This window comes from Stegostoma tigrinum, chromosome 4, assembly GCF_030684315.1.
Source record: "Stegostoma tigrinum isolate sSteTig4 chromosome 4, sSteTig4.hap1, whole genome shotgun sequence".
Lineage (NCBI taxonomy): Eukaryota > Metazoa > Chordata > Chondrichthyes > Orectolobiformes > Stegostomatidae > Stegostoma > Stegostoma tigrinum.
The window spans coordinates 129,244,768-129,262,918 of record NC_081357.1 but is presented as its reverse complement, the minus strand read 5'-3'; the positions used below and the strand labels follow the sequence as shown (position 1 = coordinate 129,262,918).

Genomic DNA, 18,151 nt, shown 5'->3' with positions numbered 1-18,151 from the left:
TTTGTTTGGTTTTCATTTTGCTTTAATTTTGATTTTGCTGATTTTTTTTCAAAATTCAAGTAAATTCAGTCAAGTGGTAACTTTACAGGAAAGAAGATAAAATCATTATTTTAAAAATATTCCTACTTACAGTTTGGCGAGCTCTCTGCTTTTCACCTGAGCATTTTTGTAGTTGCAGTAAGAAGTCTAAACTAAGGTTTTCTGTTGCATTATAGGCCCAATTTTTATTTAATTTTTGCTGGTCCTCTTATGTAACCAATATTTCACCATGCCCCTTCACCCCCTTTCTTCCAGCAGCAGATTCTTACATGTTGACTGTGCCTCTGTCTTTATCACTGAACTCGTACAGCACTATAATATGTAAAACGAGTTTTTGCTATTCCTTATCCCGAATTTATTGCGTTTGATAATGAATGAATGTTCATTCTCGATTCCTCAACTATTGGAAAGTATCTATTTCTGTATACCCTGTATAATAATTTTAACACATTTTGTCAAATCACTTCTTAATTTCCTAAGAGTTTGCCCCTTATTTATATTTTTTAACTTGTGCAACATCCTAATGATCCTATGCTGTTGCCCCTTATTGCTTCAAGATTGCTTCTACTGTGTGAAGGAGAAATCTCCCCGCAGGACCCCAACTGTAGTCATAGGAAAAAGTAGCAGGTAGTTGAATAGTTTGCTGATTGACAACAGGATTACTGGAGGTAGAAGCGATGTGTCTGGTACATGGTTTCAATATTCTAAACTGTCTGTTCCTACTGTTTCCAGGTCAACAATTGCCAGGTTGCATGGGCTATTCTTCCTTCTTACAAATTATCGGAGTGTTTACCATTGATTTTTTTTTGTAATTTACTGAAACCTATATTCTCTAACTGCTGATATTTCTGTTTTGCATTATTAATTAATGCTACCAAATCTACTTTGTGAAGAACTACCCTAGTATCTCTAGTCTGTCCACATGACTGAAGTCTTTCATCCTTGACCCATGGTGATGAACAGTTTTACAATATGGAGACTTGACTTTTTTTTTGCTTTGTTCGGAGTTGTTGCACTGATTATAATTTTTATTTCCAGCCCTGAGCAACCAAAACGAAGTCCTTGCAAGTACAGCTGACAATAGTTTGCTGTTTTAGTATAAACTCAATAAAAGGTTTCAGTAATTTGTGAAGGAGCTTGAGTGCTGCCCCTGGCTCTACAAGACAACTGTGGGCCATAATTAACTACTGAGCAAAACACAAGTACAGATTTATTTCAATTTTGCATTCCCAGGCTCAAGAATCATCTTCAGTCAAATGAGTTTGGAAGATTTAATGGTACTTTATCTCTGACTGATTGCATAAATTATTTAAATAAGTATTTTTCTTCCGTTCCAGGTGTTTTTCCTCAGCAGTCGAGTACATCCTGGTGAAACTCCCTCTAGTTTTGTTTTCAATGGTTTCCTCGAGTTTATTTTACGTGCTGATGATCTTCGAGCTCGAATGTTGAGAAGAATGTTTGTCTTTAAACTTATACCCATGTTGAATCCAGATGGTGTAGTGAGGGGACATTATCGGTAAGCATGCAAATGTTAAGATGTTAAGATGTTACTATATTATTCAGCTGCTGCAATTTTGTCTTTAAATACCTAATTCTTCCACCCTTTCCATTGAACCATTAGTTTCAGCATGAAATTAACAAATCATCTGTGTCAGATTCTAGTATGCATTGGATATGCAAACAATTTACTGAACTTGAGGAAACAGTGAGGAAGTGGAATTAATAGGAGAGCTTTACCGAAACAGCATGTTTGGTGCAATGGCTGAATACCTTTACCTGTTCTGTTTCAACCTATGTTTTTGTATCTTGCAGGACTGATTCTAGAGGTGTGAATTTGAATCGTTTGTACTTGGATCCAGACTTTAATTTGCACCCTTCAATTTATGCGGCACGTGCAGTCATCCTGTATCATCACGTTAACAATCGTGTGTCTTTGGCCAATTGTGACTGGAAAAAGTTCACTTCATTATCACCCAGTAGCCCTTCATGCACAAAAGCTTTGAATCATTCCATTAACACGACTTCTACCTCTCTTGAGACCACTCTATCAGAGTTGGAGAAAAGCAAAAATATAAAAAACTTTGAAAATGGGGAAGTGGATTGTTTAATTTCCTGTAAAGGTCCTGACCATTCAGATTCATTAATTCAAGACAAAGATAACAATGGGCAGCCACTTTCAGGAACACACAATGGAAAAGCTGTTTCATTGAGTGGTGATGGTGCACTTTGTGAGAAGGCTACTGATAGTTTTGACTCTTCAGAAACTGTTGAGCACATCCCTCCTCATGAAAGTGGGATTGCATATTATGTGGACTTGCATGGCCATGCTTCAAAGCGGGGTTGTTTTATGTATGGAAATTCTCTTCCAGGTGAACGTAATCAGGTTAGTATTCAGTGTATTAGTGTTTGACGAATACTAAGACTAGCACATTTAATCGAGTAGATAGCGATTTTATTGCATTCCAATATAAAATATAGGCTGAATTCTTTCTGTCACAGTTACTTTACATTTCATGATGGATCATAGTTCTGTAAATGGATTTTATGTGAATACCATCAGTGTACAACAGAACATGATGCCTGATGTCATGAATATTTAGATAGAATTGATAAAGTTGGTGCAAACCGCTCATTTGACAGTATTTCAGTGCATTTGACGCTGAATCCATATTACTTTAAAAGTGTAACATTTTCTGTCTCCCTATTAGTTTATTCATGTGCTATCTATGTAGGTGACATTTAAATGTTTTCTAAGGTGTGCATATTATTGTAAAAGTTAATACCCTCAGGAACGCGGAATTACATCATTGAAACTAACCATTCAACTCAACCAGTCCAATAACACCAATTGTTTGAAATGTTCAGAGGTGCTTCTAACATGAGAGTAACCAGGCAACATTCGACAGGGAACCACATAAGGTGATATTAGGATAGGTATCCAAAATCCAGTCAGTGGTAGATGTTAAGAGCTATCATATAGAAGGAAAATGAGGTGGAGAGAGTGTTGGGTCTATTAAGATCATGGCTGCTAATTGTAGCGTAATAGAATTTATGGATGCACAAAAGGCCTGAATTGGGAGAATGTAGTGATCTCAGAGCATTATCCCATTCCCATTCCTTTTTGTTTTCCTTGTTCCTCCCTCCCTTTTAGAATTTAATCACTTTTGCTTTCCATCCTATTACAGACTTTTCCTCTCCCCTTTCTTTGTCTCTGTGCTTGGTTAGCTGCTGTGATCATATCAGTCTTATTCTTGTTACTCTTCAGAATATCATATTCACCTGAGGGTACAGCTCTCAGATGCTACTTCAAAGAAGGACACAAACCTCAGGCAATGCACCTTTTTATGTCAGTTGAAACATGAATAGAGTGTTTCAGCCATTCCATTCACTGGGGATCTAAGTAAGTGGATATTGGATCTGAAATTCTTAAATCATCTTCAAAGTTTTAGTTGTCTTTTATAGATTTCAAGCCTCCAGCAAAGTTTATATCTTTTTAAATAACATGCTACACTGTCTGTTTCATTTATTGCTTTCCACGTTTAACTATAAATCTGTTAATTCCACATAATAGAACATTAAAATGGAATCATTTTTGCTTCTCATTAGGTTATAAGATTATAAGACATAGGAGCAGAAGTAGACATTCATCTTAATCAGGATGCAGTGCCATTCAAAGAAATCATGACTGATCTAGTAATCTTCAACTTCACTTTCCTGACTTTTCCTCATAACCCTTAATTCCCTTATTAATTGAACAACCTGTCTATCTCAGCCTTGAATATATTTAACAATTAGCCTCTAGAGTCATAGACGGGTCAAGGAGGCAAGAATGAGAGGGAGGGTTGGACATGGGATGAGGCCCCCAATGTGCCTCCTCTGCATTGGTGAGACTAAGCGTAGACTTGGAGACCGTTTCATAGAGCATCTGCGCTCCATATGTAACAAACGACAACACCTTCTGGTTGCCAACCATTTTAACCCCCCTCCACCCTACTTCCTGGGTGACATGTCCATCTTGGGCCTCCTGCAGTGCCGTAGTGACACCACACGCAACTGGAGAGCAACACCTCATATTCCATATTGGGACCCTACAGCCTAATGGCCTAAACATGGAATTCATCAGTTTTAAAATCTCCACCCCCCTCCTCCCGCCGCCTTATCCCATGTCGAACCCTCCTTCTTATCCCTCTCCCACCAATCCACCCCACCCGTCTCACTGACCTATCACCATCCCACCTACCTTCCCCAGCCCCACCCCTCCTCACTATTTATTTCCCAGCTCCCTTACCCCTTTCCATTTCTGAAAAAGGAGTCCCGATCTGAAACGTCAACTTTCCTGCTCCTTGTATGCTGTCGGCCTGCTGTGTCCCTCCAGTTCCATGCTGTATTGTCTCTGACTCCACCATTTGCAGTTCTTGCTATTCCTGCCTCTAGACCCAGCTGTGATAAAGAATTCTGCTGATAAACTACTGTCTAAGGAAAGAAATTCCTCCTCCTCTCTGCCTTAAATGGGTGACCCCCTTAGTGTAAGATTATGATTTCTAATTCCAGATTCATCCACAAGGGGAAACAACTTTTTGCATCTACCTCGTTAAGTCCCCTAAGAATCTTATGTTTTTCAGTAAGGTGATTCATATCATTCTGTTCCTTAGCTTTTGCATCTTTCTCCATTTAACTAATTTTCAACTCTCCTCTATTCTTCCTGTAAAAGTGCATAACTTCACACTTCCCCACATTATATTCCACCTGCCAAGTTTTGACCCATTGCTGAACCTGTCTGTTTTTCTGATGAAGGGTCTAGGCCCGAAACGTCAGCTTTTCTGTTCCTAAGATGCTGCTTGGCCTGCTGTGTGCATCCAGCTCCACACTTTGTTACCCTGTATATCTCTGTAGACTCTTTTCCCAATAATAGATGTTCAGCTAACTGGGCTATAATTGCCTATTTTTTTTTAAACTTTCCTTTTTAAATAAAGGTGTTACATTGGCAGTTTACAATTCCTTTGAGACTTTTCCTGAATCAAAGGATTCTTGGAAGATTACTGTCAGTGCACCCACTGTCTCAGTCACACTCAGCACAGATTCTGTAGAATGCATGTTTTTGGCTGTATCAACTGAACAGTGTTACTGCTTTTACTTTTAAAAATGCTTTTGCTTCCATGAGTCTAAATGTTTGTTTCATGTGCTTGGTGACTTTTAAGCCCAATATTCTCAAATACGATGAAATTCTTCCATTTAATAGTTTGTTGTTTTCATTCTCCAAATAGATAGAAAATATGTTGTTTCCAAAACTGATCTCCATGAACTCAGCACACTTTGATTTCACGGCTTGCAATTTCTCTGAGAGGAACATGTATGCCAAAGACAAAAGAGATGGACAGTCTAAAGAGGGAAGTGGGAGAGTGGCAATTTATAAGGCGACAGGAATTATACACAGGTGAGAGGTTTTATAGAGGGTGATAGAGTTTAATTTAGATTTGGTGGAAGGTTTCTATGGTTATACTTCAGATTATTTTTTCCTCAAATTTTATTTAAAACTGCAAAAATATTTATTTTGTATTGTTTATGTCATGGAAAAGAATGCAAATATTGACAGCTGAAAGGTTTCAAATATTATTCAAAATTATAACTCCAACATTTTTTGCCTTAAAATTTCTTGAATTGAGTCCTAATTGTTCTAAATTTTATTCATAAGTAAATTTTGTAATGATTTGGTTCAAAAACAGTGTTTTGACATTAATCTGGCAATTGTTATATTTTCAAAAACTGGTATCTATTCTCAGACACAAATCTGTGATTTGGAAATGCGCATCAATTAAGTGCAGTCCAGGCCACAAATACACCTTCAACTTATTTATGTTTCTTTGCTCTTACATCCTTACAAGCTTAAAGTCCTGACAAAAATAAATTGTTAGGCCGTGTGACATTTATATTTCTCTTCATAATTCGAAAAAAAATCTGAAGTCTGCTCATTATTCCAAGTCAATTACTTTGTTTGAATTTTCAGGAATATACAATGCAGTAAAGCTTTATTATAACTATTGAACTTATTTAAAAGCAAAAGGCTAGTCATTTGAAATTCTTTTTTATTCTGTAGTTCCTGCTCAACAGATGATGTGCTGCCTACAGTAATATGAAAGTGTTATTTTTGACTGGGTTCTAATTAGATTTCTTATTACTGGGCAATCTCTCATTGTGGCCAGTCGAGTCTGAATCAGTGGCGTACAATAACTGCTGTTTGTAATCCTGTTTTTCTATTTAAAATTTTATCATAATTCTGGTGTACTTATAGGTGCTCAGTTTGATTGTGCTATGTTGTTCAAAGGAAACCAAAATGTTCTGTTTTATTTTAATTGGCATAACATCTTATGCTAATGTCAGCTCATTCCAGAATTTGTCTGAAATTTTTGCGACTTTTCAAAGTTTCTGAATTTTCCTCTGCAGCTATACCTTGGAGTGTAATTATAATACAGGTCGTTGTGTGAATTCAGTTCCTCCTGCATGCCACGATAATGGACGAGCAAGTCCACCACCACTACCTACTTTTCCACCTAAATATACTACGGAAATCTTTGAACAAGTATGTAAAGTTGTAAGGATATGATGTGCCATGTATGTAGTGTTTTGAATTTGTGATGCATGCATGAGATCCCTCCTCTGAATTAGTATCTCACCTTTTAAATTAATTCAGTTTTTCCATTCTTCCTAACCAAGTTGATAATTTAATATTTTCCCAATTTTCCCAGCATAAACAGTCTATTGTCATCCTTTGAAATAGTCCATGTATCTAGGTAATAAAATGTGAGGCTGGATGAACACAGCAGGCCAAGCAGCATCTCAGGAGCACAAAAGCTGACGTTTCGGGCCTAGACCCTTCATCATCTCTGATGAAGGGTCTAGGCCCGAAACGTCAGCTTTTGTGCTCCTGAGATGCTGCTTGGCCTGCTGTGTTCATCCAGCCTCACATTTTATTATCTTGGAATCTCCAGCATCTGCAGTTCCCATTATCTCTCATGTATCTAGGTAGCCAATTTGTGTCATTTCTATAACTTACTTTTCCTCTTAGCTTTCTATCACCAGAAAACCTGGATGTATCACTTCCATCATCTAAGTCATTAATATAAATTGTAAATCCCTCAGGACCAAACATGACTAAATATCATCCCAAAGATGAGGTGTTAGTTCCTATTGTACTTTTGCCTGTTAACCAGACTTCATTCTATTCCGTATATTACCCATGTGCTGTCATCTTTTGCAACAAACTATAGTAGAGTACCTGATCTCATCCCTTCTGAAAGTCCAAATATCCCACGTCCACTCATTCCGCCTTTGCCTCCCCTGCTTTTTGTACCTTTCAAAAAGTCTATAGGTTAGCTAAATATTATTTCCTTATCATTAGGTTTTGCCTAATAAGTTGTAATTTTCAATATGACCTGTTGCTTTATAATCCAAGTTGTTATAGATTTGACCTGTTCTATTTTTGGCCACCTAACTGATCATTCCCTCTTTCCTTCCTATCTTGAAAAAGAGATGATCTTTTCTCTGTTTAAATCCACTGGGCATCTTCTAGCATCTAGGGAGTTCTGGAGCCTCAAATGCAATAATCTACAATCACTGTAATCACCTCTTTCAAAACTTGAAGCTGAAGGCCACTCGGCCTGGGGTAGTTTTAATCCCAATAATTTCTCAGGCATTTGTTCTTCACTAACGTTAAGAACTTGTAAGCTCTCCGCAATGTCTCTCTTGCTTTCTGTTGTGAACACAGAAGTACACATTTGAGTTAATAGGAACTGCAAATGCTGGACAATCCGAGATAACAAGGTGTACAGCTGGATGAACACAGCAGGCCAAGCAGCATCTTCTCAGCAGGAAAGCTGACGTTTTGGGCCTAGACCCTTCTTCAGAAATGGGGGAGGGGAAGAGGGTTCTGAAATAAATAGGGAGGGGGGGGGCGTGGATCGAAGATGGATAGAGGACAAGATAGGTGGAGAGGAGACAGACAAGTTAAAGAGGCGGGGATGGAGCCAGTAAAGATGAGTGTAGGTGGGGAGGTAGGGAGGAGAATAAGTCAGTCCAGGGAGGACAGACAGATCAAGGGGGTGGGATGAGGTTAGTAGGCAGGAAATGGGGGTGCAGCTTGAGGTGGGTGGAGGGGATAGGTGAGAGGAAGAACAGGGTAGGGAGGCGGGGACAAGCTGGGCTGGTTTTGGGATGCGGTAGGGGAGATTTTGAAGCTTGTGAAATTCATTGATACTGTTGGGCTGCAGGGTTCCCAAGCGGAACATGAGTTGCTCTTCTTGCAATCTTCAGGTGGCATCGTTGTGGCACTGCAGGAGGCCCAGGATGGACATGTCGTCTGAGGAATGGGAGGGGGAGTTAAAATGGTTTGCGACTGGGAGGTGCAGATATTTATTGCAAACCGAGCACAGGTGTCTTGCAAAGCGGTCCCCAAGCTTCCGCTTGGTTTCCCCGATGTAGAGGAGGCCACAACGGGTACAGCAGATGCAGTATAGCACATTAGCAGATGTGCAGGTGAACCTCTGCTTGATGTGGAAAGTCTTCTTGGGCCTGGGATGGGGGTGAGGGAGCAGGTGTGGGGCAGGTGTAGCACTTCCTGCAGTTGCAGGGAAAAGTGCCGGGTGTGATGGGGCTGGAGGGGAGTGTGGAGTGGACAAGGGAGTCACGGAGAGAGTGGTCCCTCCAGAAAGCAGACAAAGGTGGGGAGGGAAAAATGTCTTTGGTGGTGGGGTTGGATTGCAGATGGTGTTGTCCAGATATTTAATGTATAATGTGAATAATTGTGGTCCCAATACTGACCCTTTGAGAACTCCACTAGTCACCAGCTACCATCCTGAAAAATACTTCTTTATCCCCACTCTCTACCTTCTGCTAGTCAGTCAATCCATTTTCAAAATTTCTTATTTTTTATTTTGTTCTGTTTTCTCTCATGTTTGTTTGTTTCGTCATGTGCAATTTCACAAAACTGAGCTATATTTCTGAACTTCAAAGTGTAGTCTATCAGGAAGAATATGAGCCTGGGTATAAGGTCTAAACTCAACCATGTCCACAGGGACACCATGTACAAAGCTCTGGATAAGGGGTGGGGGAAGAACATACCGAATGCTGCTGTCATCTGATGGCTCCCTTTGTGTGTGGCTACATCAAGCTGTGAGTAGACCTTTGGTTCACAAACACCAAATGTAAGTACGTACTGAGATTCTACTTGCCCCTGGTGTTCCGAAGGATGGGACGGGTCTTGGCACTTTGGAACACTCTAAGTAGTTAGACCATTCCGTATCACCTATCTTTCATGCAGAAATTTGCAAAGGAAAACACATTTGACTACAAGTCCATCAGGATGTGGTAAGCATGTAAGATAATAAAATGTGAGGCTGGATGAACACAGCAGGCCAAGCAGCATCTCAGGAGCACAAAAGCTGATGTTTCGGGCCTAGACCCTTCATCAGAGAGGGGGATGGGGTGAGGGTTCTGGAATAAATAGGGAGAGAGGGGGAGGCGGACCGAAGATGGAGAGAAAAGAAGATAGGTGGAGAGAGTATAGGTGGGGAGGTAGGGAGGGGATAGGTCAGTCCAGGGAAGACGGACAGGTCAAGGAGGTGGGATGAGGTTAGTAGGTAGATGGGGGCGCGGCTTGGGGTGGGAGGAAGGGATGGGTGAGAGGAAGAACAGGCTAGGGAAGCAGAGGCAGGCTGGATTGGTTGTGGGATGCAGTGGGTGGAGGGGAAGAGCTGGGCTGGTTGTGTGGTGCTGTGGGGGGAGGGGACGAACTGGGCTGGTTTAGGGATGCGGTGGGGGAAGCGGAGATTTTGAAACTGGTGAAGTCCACATTGATACCATTAGGCTGCAGGGTTCCCAGGCGGAATATGAGTTGCTGTTCCTGCAACCTTCGGGTGGCATCATTGTGGCTTTGCAGGAGGCCCATGATGGACATGTCATCTAAAGAATGGGAGGGGGAGTGGAAATGGTTTGCGACTGGGAGGTGCAGTTGTTTGTTGCGAACTGAGCGGAGGTGTTCTGCAAAGCGGTCCCCAAGCCTCCGCTTGGTTTCCCCAATGTAGAGGAAGCCACACCGGGTACAGTGGATGCAGTATACCACATTGGCAGATGTGCAGGTGAACCTCTGCTTAATGTGGAATGTCATCTTGGGGCCTGGGATAGGGGTGAGGGAGGAGGTGTGGGGGCAAGTGTAGCATTTCCTGCGGTTGCAGGGGAAGGTGCCGGGTGTGGTGGGGTTGGAGGGCAGTGAGGAGCGAACAAGGGAGTCACGGAGAGAGTGGTCTCTCCGGAAAGCAGTCAGGGGTGGGGATGGAAAAATGTCTTTGGTGGTGGGGTTGGATTGTAGATGGCGGAAGTGTCGGAGGATGATGCGTTGTATCTGGAGGTTGGTGGGGTGGTGTGTGAGAATGAGGGGGATCCTCTTAGGGCGGTTGTGGCGGGGGCGGGGTGTGAGGGATGTGTTGCAGGAAATGCGGGAGACGCGGTCAAGGGCGTTCTCGATCACTGTGGGGGGAAAGTTCTGCCAAATGACTTTGACTGTCTGCTCAGGGAACCACCTGACAGGATCCACCCTCTCCCTTTCTCACAGAGTCTCAAAGACACTACATGCTTCTCCAGCACATCCCTCACCTTCCTGGACCTCTCAGTCTCCCACTTCCTACAGACTATTGGGGTGGCCATGGGCACCCGCATGGGCCCCAGCTATGCCTGCCTCTTTGTAGGTTACGTGGAACAGTCCCTCTTCTGCACCTACACAGGCCCCAAACCCCACCTCTTCCTCCGGTACATTGATGACTGTATCGGCGCCGCCTCTTGCTCCCCAGAGGAGCTCGAACAGTTCATCCACTTCACCAACACCTTGCACCCCAACCTTCAGTTCACCTGGGCCATCTCCAGCACATCCCTCACCTTCCTGGACCTCTCAGTCTCCATCTCAGGCAACCAGCTTGTAACTGATGTCCATTTCAAGCCCACCGAATCCCACAGCTACCTATAATACACCTCCTCCCACCCACCCTCCTGCAAAAATTCCATCCCCTATTCCCAATTCCTCCGCCTCCGCCGCATCTGCTCCCACGATAAGACATTCCACTCCCACACATCCCAGATGTCCAAGTTCTTCAAGGACCGCAACTTTCCCCCCACAGTGATCGAGAACGCCCTTGACCGCGTCTCCCGTATTTCCCGCAACACATCCCTCACACCCTGCCCCCGCCACAACCGCCCAAAGAGGATCTCCCTCGTTCTCACACACCACCCTACCAATCTCCGGGTACAACGCATCATCCTCCGACATTTCCGCCATTTACAATCCGACCCCACCACCCAAGACATTTTTCCATCCCCACCCCTGTCTGCTTTCCGGAGAGACCACTCTCTCCGTGACTCCCTTGTTCGCTCCACACTGCCCTCCAACCCCACCACACCCGGCACCTTCCCCTGCAACCGCAGGAAATGCTACACTTGCCCCCACACCACCTCCCTCACCCCTATCCCAGGCCCCAAGATGACATTCCACATTAAGCAGAGGTTCACCTCCGCATCTGCCAATGTGGTATACTGCATCCACTGTACCCGGTGTGGCTACCTCTACATTGGGGAAACCAAGCGGAGGCTTGGAGACCGCTTTGCAGAACACCTCCGCTCAGTTCGCAACAAACAACTGCACCTCCCAGTCGCGGACCATTTTATCTCCCCCTCCCATTCCTTAGACGACATGTCCGTCATGGGCCTCCTGCAGTGCCACAATGATGCCACCCGAAGGTTGCAGGAACAGCAACTCATATTCCGCCTGGGAACCCTGCAGCCTAATGGTATCAATGTGGACTTCACCAGTTTGAAAATCTCCCCTTCCCCAACTGCATCCCTAAACCAGCCCAGTTTGTCCCCTCCCCCCACTGCACCACACAACCAGCCCAGCTCTTCCCCGCGCCCCCCCCCCCCCCCCCCCCCCCCCCCACTGCATCCCACAACCAGTCCAACCTGTCTCTGCTTCCCTAACCGGTTCTTCCTCTCACCCATCCCTTCCACCCACCCCAAGCCGCACCCCCATATACCTACTAACCTCATCCCACCTCCTTGACCTGTCCGTCTTCCCTGGACTGACCTATCCCCTCCCTACCTCCCCACCTATACTCTCTCCACCTATCTTCTTTACTCTCCATCTTCGGTCCGCCTCCCCCTCCCTCCCTATTTGTTCCAGTTCCCTCTCCCCATCCCCCTCTCTGATGAAGGATCTAGGCCCGAAACGTCAGCTTTTGTGCTCCTGAGATGCTGCTTGGCCTGCTGTGTTCATCCAGCCTCACATTTTATTATCGTGGTATAACTCTTGCTAGTTTTAGATTAGTTTGTGCTACTGGTCAAGAAACTTGACTTTTGAACTGTAGAATGTTGTCAAATGAATCTGGAGTTTGTATTTGTGGATTAAAGAACTGTCAATTAAATATTGTCTTCTGACCTAACCATTTTATTTAGGTACCTGTTTATTAGTGTTTAATTATTTGAAGTTAATTTAAAAATTAATACATTTTGAGTTCTTGTTCATTGCCATGCATAACAAGTGATATGGTGGCACGATGATTAACACTGCTGCTTCATGGCACCAGGAACCCAGGTTCAATTCCACCCTTAGGCAACTGTCTGTGTGCAGTTTTCACGATCTCCTCATGCCTGCGAGGTTTCCACTGGTTGTTCTGGTTTTCTCCCCTAGTCCTAAGATGTGCAGGTTAAGTGGATTGGCCATGCTAAATTGCCTATCGTGTCTAGGGATTTGCAAGCTAGGTAAATTAGCTAATGCATTGTTACGGGGATAGGTTGGATGCTCTTCGGAGGGCCAGTGCAGATTCGATGGGCTGAATGGCTTCTGTCTGCACTATAGGGAATCTATGATTCTGTGATCTAGATGAGATATTCTTGGACTCCAGCATTATGTGATCGAGACATAGCTTAAAGATTCTGATGCCTTATACTTTATTGAAGAATCACTTACCTAGGTGGTGAATAGTTTCAGCGGGCAAGTGTGGTAGACCCATAGCTATGACATAAATGTAATTGTATGATCTGTTAATTAGTTTTCTGTTTTCCTCACTCCCTTTAGGTGGGGAGAGCATTAGCCATTGCAGCCTTGGATATGGCTGATTGTAATCCCTGGCCGAGAGTTGTTTTGTCAGAATACAGTTGTCTAACTAAACTTCGTGCATGGATGTTGAAGCATATTCGAAATACAAGAAGCACAGTAATGTCAAAAAAAAATGTCACAAGGATTTCTAAAGGTCCCAAGTAAGTGACAGTAAATAAAAGATAATTCCTTCGCAGTGAAAGCGTTGATAAGGTGCCACATTAAAAGTTATTGTGGAAAACCAAAACACTTGGTTTAGGGAGTAACACTGACATGGATAAAAGATTGACTAGCCAGCAGGAAGTGTTGACCTAAATTGGTCATTTTCTGGTATTCAAGATGTAACAAGTGATTGTTATTAAGGTATGATTGCTAAATTTGCTGATGATACAAATATGGGCAGGATAGTTATAAAAAGATTGCAAGGATTCCAGAAAGGACATAGACAGGATAAGTGAATGGATAAAGATCTGGAAAATAAAATATAATGTATGAAAATGTAAGATTTGTCAATTTTGGCAAGAAGAATATAAATTGTGAGAACTTGCGATACTCTGAGGTGCAGAGAGATCTGCACAAGTCACAAAAGATTAATATGTGAGTGTAGCAAATAATTTGGAAAGCTAATAAAATGTTATTGTTTATTGCAGGGGTCACTGAATGCAAGTATAGAGAAGTTGTGTTTCAATTACAAAGGGCATTGGCGAGACCAGTTTACTGTTGACTGCAATCCTCTAATATGAAGGGCTATTGTTAATAGTGTCCCTACCTCTGAACCAGGAGGCCTGAGTTCAAATCCCACATACTCCAGAGGTGTGCCATAACATTTGCAGTTTTTCAATTAAGGAATTACATGTCAAACTTTTTTTTCTGAAGATAGTTTTATGGAAGGTTTTCCATTTTCTAAAAGATCATGATTTGCAATCGGTTTTCTGTCAGGTTGGTTCAATATTTTGTGGCAACACTTCCAAGAAACTGTCCTTATTTTTTATGTTACTGCAAGTTCCTGGATATTACTTCAGAGTTCTGATGTCCCTTTCTTTTAGAGGGGAGATTTCATTTCTCTGTTTACATAATTAATTTTGGATTTAGTTGAGAAGCCTCATTCCCAGAGAAATCTGAAAGTCTTGTTTCAAGCTGTACTCTCCAAGAGATGCATTTTAGCGTCCAGATACTTTACCCTTGATTAGCCTTTTCTTGGGTGTGTCATCCATCCCAGCTATTAGATGTTCCTTTTAATCTTCCTTGAGAGTTTGTCTGTTTTCAGGTCCGATGATTTTGGTGACCAATTTGAAAGGTTTCAGCACCTTTTTACTTCTATCCTTGTTGAAAACTTTATAATAAATCAACAAGATTTTAAATAGTGTTGAATAGTCCAATTTTGATGTGACATGATGTGCACGTATAAACATCTAAATAGTGTATTGTGGTAGTGTCACTGCGTCTGGGTTACGAAGGTATCTTAACATGTACAAAACAAAGTTGATTAATTTTTAAATTTTAATTTTTTAATTAATGTATAATACTTGAAGGAGAACAGATTGCAGGAATATGAAAAGAACAGGGGAATGGGACTAGCTGATTTGCTCTGAAAGTGACTCAGTGGGGAAAATGGTGTCTTTCTGTGCTATACTGTTCTTAGAGGTATGTGTCATTAGATATAGTATTTCATACGTGAGCTGAAACAGGTGATTTGAAAGAGAAGGATAGTTCTTTCAAAAGCTAGCATTGCGCCCTGCGTGATAGTTACTGAAGATGTGAGGAGGAGCGGGAGAAGATAAAAGACCAAATCAAATGTGTCAATGGACATGTCAGTGGATGGTTAGCACTGCTACCTCACAGTGCTCAGGACCTTAGGTCAGTTCCAACCTTGGGCAACTGTCTGTGTGGAGTTTGCATATTCTCCTTGTGTCTGCATGAGTTGCCACTGGGTGCTGTGATTTCCTCCCACAGTCCAAAGATGTGCAGGTTATGTGGATTAGCCATGCTAAATTGTCTGTAGTGTCCAAAGATGTGCAGGCCAGGTAGATTAGCCATGATAAATGCAAGGTTATGGGGATAGAGGAGGGATGGAATGCTCTTCAGAGGGTTGGTACAGAATCAATGGGCAGAATGGCCACTTTTCACACTGTGGGGATTCTATGATTCTTTTGACATCACAATAGTTGTATTCTGTTGATTTTTGGCAGAAATGTCCATTTCACTGCCAGATTCATCAAATTATGACCTATTAGTTTAATTTGGGTATTATCTTGGATTCCTGTCCATTTTAGGCAGAATTGAACAAGTTGGATTTTGCGCTTGCAGGGGTTAGAACATATTGCTGCTAATAAACTTTTCAAAATATCCACCTAAAATGGGACGGCGTTAACAGCAACAAATATGTTTATGGTTTATAATCAAAACTGTATCATGCAGTTTGTATCTCTGCTTCAATCCTTGTTTTGAGCTTGTTTTGCAGGAAGGAGGGATTACCACACAATGACTATGCTTTATGTTTCCGTAAAATGTTATGGTGTTACATTTACTGTGGTGCAAGTAAACAAAAATTTGTAATCAAGTCTTTTTTTGCCTCCAAATAGGAAATTGCTTTTGGCATGCGAATAAACAATAAAGTAACAACTGAAATGACAAATAACAAAGTTTAAATTGCTACTTTATACTTCTGTCATAGTTTTGAATTGAATTTATTCAGATGAATAGTTAACCAAGTTAGGCTGTCTTGTGTTCACCTTTACACTGCAATTATGTGCAGTACTTTTGAAATGTGATCTTCAAGTAAAGAGAAGGAGAATCATACATGCTTTATTATTTAAGGTAACAGTGTGCTACTGAAGAGATATAATAATTTGCTATTTAATGAAGTGATTTTCATGTACTTTATATCAGATGCTTTGATGTATGTGTTCTCTTTTAAATCTAGTGTGATAACATCCTCCGTCTCAGAAAATTCCCTCAGTAAGACGAAGAGTAACGGGAATGGCGTCTCTGGAATCGGCAATGGGCATCAAAATCCATCTCTGATTAAAGCATCTTCCAGTTTTACATTTGGCTACAACCCTGGAACAAGCAAAGGGGTTTGTGTACCAGGATCAAATCATAACCCTCCAAAAGGTGCTCACAAAACCCTCGGACCAGTGAGAGGTAAGATATCTATTGTCATATATCGTAAACCATAACTGAGCCTTACCTGCAATAGCAGAAGACTGCAGATGCTACAAAGCTGAAATAATTCCAAAAATGCTGGAAATAATCTGCAAGTCGCAGGTCTGAAACACTAACTCTCCTCTTCCCTTCATGGAGGGATGCTGTATGATGTGTTTCCAGCATTTTCTGTTTTTATTGTTAAGATATATCTGCTTTGTCGAACCCTTGTATATGTAGCTTAACTGCTGTTGAAGGTTTCCTGGATTTTATTACGATTTTTATTTTGTTACTTCTTCCTTGCCTTAGGGACAGATATAAAGTATCATGCATAAAAAACATGTAACCTTCACAACCACAGGGTGGCTCAGTGGTTAGTCCTACTGCCTCACAGCGCCAGGGATCCAGGTTCAATTCCATTCTCGAGCTACTGTCTGTGTGGAATTTGCACGTTCTCCCCTGTATCTGCATGAGTTTTCTTTGGGTGCTCTGGTTTCCTCCCACAGTCCAAAGATGTGCAGGTTAGGTGGATTGGCCGTAATGTCCACGGATGTGTCAACTAGGTAGATTAGCTGTGAGAAATGTGGGGTTACAGGGCTGGGTACGGGGTGCTGGGGTCAGGGTGGGATGCTTATCGGAGGGTAGGTGTAGACTTGATGAGCACCTCCTTCTACACTGCAGAGATTCTATAACTTTGGAAATTCTAAAATTTTGTAAATTATTCAGCAATGAAGCAATAGATTATTTTTAGTACATTCAAAGCTGTTGTCAAATATATTTGTACGGTGATTAGAACAATAAATCAACAACGTAACAATGACAATTCATAATGGTAGTCATAAATTTTTTTAAAAATCCATCCTCTTCCATTCATCCCATTTATACTATGTTATTGTTTCTCCAGTTACATTAGTGGCCTGCAACCTGCACCATCATAGCCGAACATGATTCTTTAAAATCCTCTGTGGCCTCCAGCTCTCCAGTTCATTTGCATTAACATTAAGAAAAAAATTATTAAAAATTAATTCAAGAAGAATAAAAACGTGTTCTTACTGGAAGAAATCAAAGTTGATCATCGTGTTATATTTTGTTTTCATTTGAATTTTACAGAAATGTCACCATATTCTGAATAAAACAGTTCAAGTAGTTGAGTAACTCCTGGGTTCTGAGAATGGCTTTGCCTTTGTTTTGAGGAACAGGTTTATGGTTGTAACCATTACTTCCAATATAGCTGAGACAAGTTATTTTGAATGTGTTATTATGGTTTTTAATCACTAGTTGAAGAAACGTATTTTAATTCTATGCATTTTAAATTAAATTTTGTTTTAAAAATGAATTTAAACAATTGATAATTTAACATGATGCATGTTGTTGGTATGATGGGCAAAGATGATCACTGGTTGCTTGTGCATGAGCAGATAGCATAGCTGATGTCACTGCCTTGACAGAGCTTTCTGGCTTCCCAAGGCTTGTTATTTCACCCCTGTCTCCTGGATAAATACATGATGTTGCATTTTGGTACATTAATCAGGAAAGTGACTTATACAATTAATGGTCGGGCCTTCGGTATTGGTTGTAGAACAGAGGGACCTAGGTTCATGGACATAATTCTTTGGAGTTTGCATCATGTATAGACAGGATGGTAAAAAAGGCATTTAGCACACTTGCCTTCTCTGCTCAGTCCTTTGATTATAGGAGTTTTGAAGTATTGTTGAGATTGTACAGGACATTGGTGAAGCCTTTTCTGGAGTATTGCATCTAGTTCCAGTAACCCAGTTATAGGAAGGATAGTAAGCTGGAGTGGGTTCAGAAAGATTACCAAGATGTTGCTGAGAA

General features: G+C 41.6%; 1 protein-coding gene across 8 annotated transcripts in view; it reads left to right on the top strand.

The window, feature by feature from the left end:
* agbl5 (AGBL carboxypeptidase 5) overlaps positions 1–18,151 on the top strand; it is a 107,832-nt gene that overhangs the window by 39,496 nt on the left and 50,185 nt on the right. For all 8 annotated transcript variants that reach the window (XR_007247529.2, XM_048530618.2, XM_048530616.2 and 5 more), the window contains 6 exons: positions 1,377–1,555; positions 1,852–2,422; positions 5,304–5,473; positions 6,481–6,616; positions 13,151–13,332; positions 16,095–16,315. Coding sequence is in view for 7 of the 8 variants with exons in the window: in XM_048530618.2 (XP_048386575.1) it covers positions 1,377–1,555; positions 1,852–2,422; positions 5,304–5,473; positions 6,481–6,616; positions 13,151–13,332; positions 16,095–16,315 (1,459 nt within the window). In the remaining variant the exon portion in view is untranslated. The remainder of the gene's footprint in view (positions 1–1,376; positions 1,556–1,851; positions 2,423–5,303; positions 5,474–6,480; positions 6,617–13,150; positions 13,333–16,094; positions 16,316–18,151) is intronic.